Source organism: Meleagris gallopavo, unplaced genomic scaffold, assembly GCF_000146605.3.
Source record: "Meleagris gallopavo isolate NT-WF06-2002-E0010 breed Aviagen turkey brand Nicholas breeding stock unplaced genomic scaffold, Turkey_5.1 ChrUn_random_7180001862963, whole genome shotgun sequence".
NCBI classification, from domain to species: Eukaryota; Metazoa; Chordata; class Aves; order Galliformes; family Phasianidae; genus Meleagris; species Meleagris gallopavo.
Genome location: NW_011128501.1, coordinates 1 through 1,371, shown reverse-complemented (window position 1 = coordinate 1,371; position 1,371 = coordinate 1). Strand labels below are relative to the sequence as shown.

The 1,371-nt window shown below is 66.7% G+C and overlaps 1 protein-coding gene across 1 annotated transcript; it reads right to left on the bottom strand.

The window, feature by feature from the left end:
- Nucleotides 1–3: 3 nt before the first annotated feature.
- LOC109364495 (rho GTPase-activating protein 23-like) lies at nucleotides 4–705 on the bottom strand (the record flags this gene model as incomplete). Its single annotated transcript, XM_019611133.1, has 2 exons — nucleotides 4–417; nucleotides 544–705. Coding segments are annotated over 2 exons (576 nt in total), but the record flags the coding sequence as incomplete, so codon positions are not given.
- Nucleotides 706–1,371: the final 666 nt, after the last annotated feature.

The following is a 1,371-nucleotide window of genomic DNA, read 5'->3' as shown; positions in this document are numbered from 1 at the left end:
CGCGCGGCTCTCCGTGTCCGTCTCCGCGTGGCTCAGCTCGCTGCGCTCATCATCCGCCTCCTCCCCTCGGCTTTCGGCCACCGACTGCACCTCGGAGCTCAGACTTCGCTCCATGGTGGATAGGGTGGAATACCCCGACACGATGGAGCGGGCGTCCGCTGCCGGTTCCTGCCCGGTACCGCCGGTTTCCACGGCGTTCTCCTTCCCGGTGCGTGGGGTTCCGCCGGGTCCCGGTGCGGTGGCCGTGCCCTCCTCCTGCCCCCGGCCCCGCGTTTCTCTGTGCTCCGCGTCGTCGTCGGTGCTGCTGCCGAAGCATTCGGCCTCACGCCACTTCTTCCTCTTGCGGGCGACGGCGGAGATGAAGGGGATGGCCGGGAGCTCGCGGGGCGACGGCTCCTTCCGCGACGGCCACGTGCCCTGCGAAGATGGCAGTGCGAGGTTTAGGGCCGCGTCGTGCACCCCGACCCCATAAGCAGAGGGGCATCACCTCCCTCGCTCCCTCCACCCCCCACCTCCTGCCCCCAGCCCCGGGTCTCCTCTCACCTTCAGTTTGGCGGAGCCGCTGTGGGTCGAGTCTGTAAAGCAGAGCGGAGAGAAGGGGGTCAGCGAGGCCACTGTGGGGTGGGAGCACGATGGGGGGAGGGGGGACCGGATGGGACACTGCTTCACTCCCGTAGATGGGGGAGGAGGACGCGACCGGGGCCATCAGTTCCCAGAGCCAAGGGGGGCTGTGTGGCTGCAGACAGGAGCTGGAAGGTGGGGGCTCCGGTTCTGGGGGAGAAGGGGGGGATGTACACACATAGATAGGGATGTGCAGATGAAAAATGCTGCTGAGAGCCCGGCTGTGGGACCCTGACCCAATGGGGTATGGAGAGCAGCAGGGCATCACCAGGATGGGACACTGCCTCAGTACCCACTCAGGTCTGCAATAGGGCAGGCAAAGCGATGGGCTGAGCTGGGGGGGCTAAGACAGGGCTGTGGGGCTGCCCTGGGCTCCCTGGTGGGTTAGGGGACACAAAGAGAACAGTAAGGGGACGAGGGTGACAGGGGGACACGAGGGTGACGAGCAGCCATGGCTCTGCCACAGTGTGGGGGGACAACACAACAGACACCCTCACCCCCCACACACCCCAGCCCAGGGATGGGGTTAGCAGGTGCTGACAGTGAGAGAGGAGGAGGCAGAAAGGGGGTGCTGAGCCCCCCCCAGAGCACGGGGACACCCCAGACCCCGGCGTTGGGGTGCATCATTGCTGGGGCACACGGCACCAACCCCAGGGACACTCAGAGCCCCCATGAAGAGGTGGGGGAGAAGGAGGGATGGAGGAGTTGGGGCTTGCCTAGGGCACGCATCCCCCTGCGGATGGGCAGGAC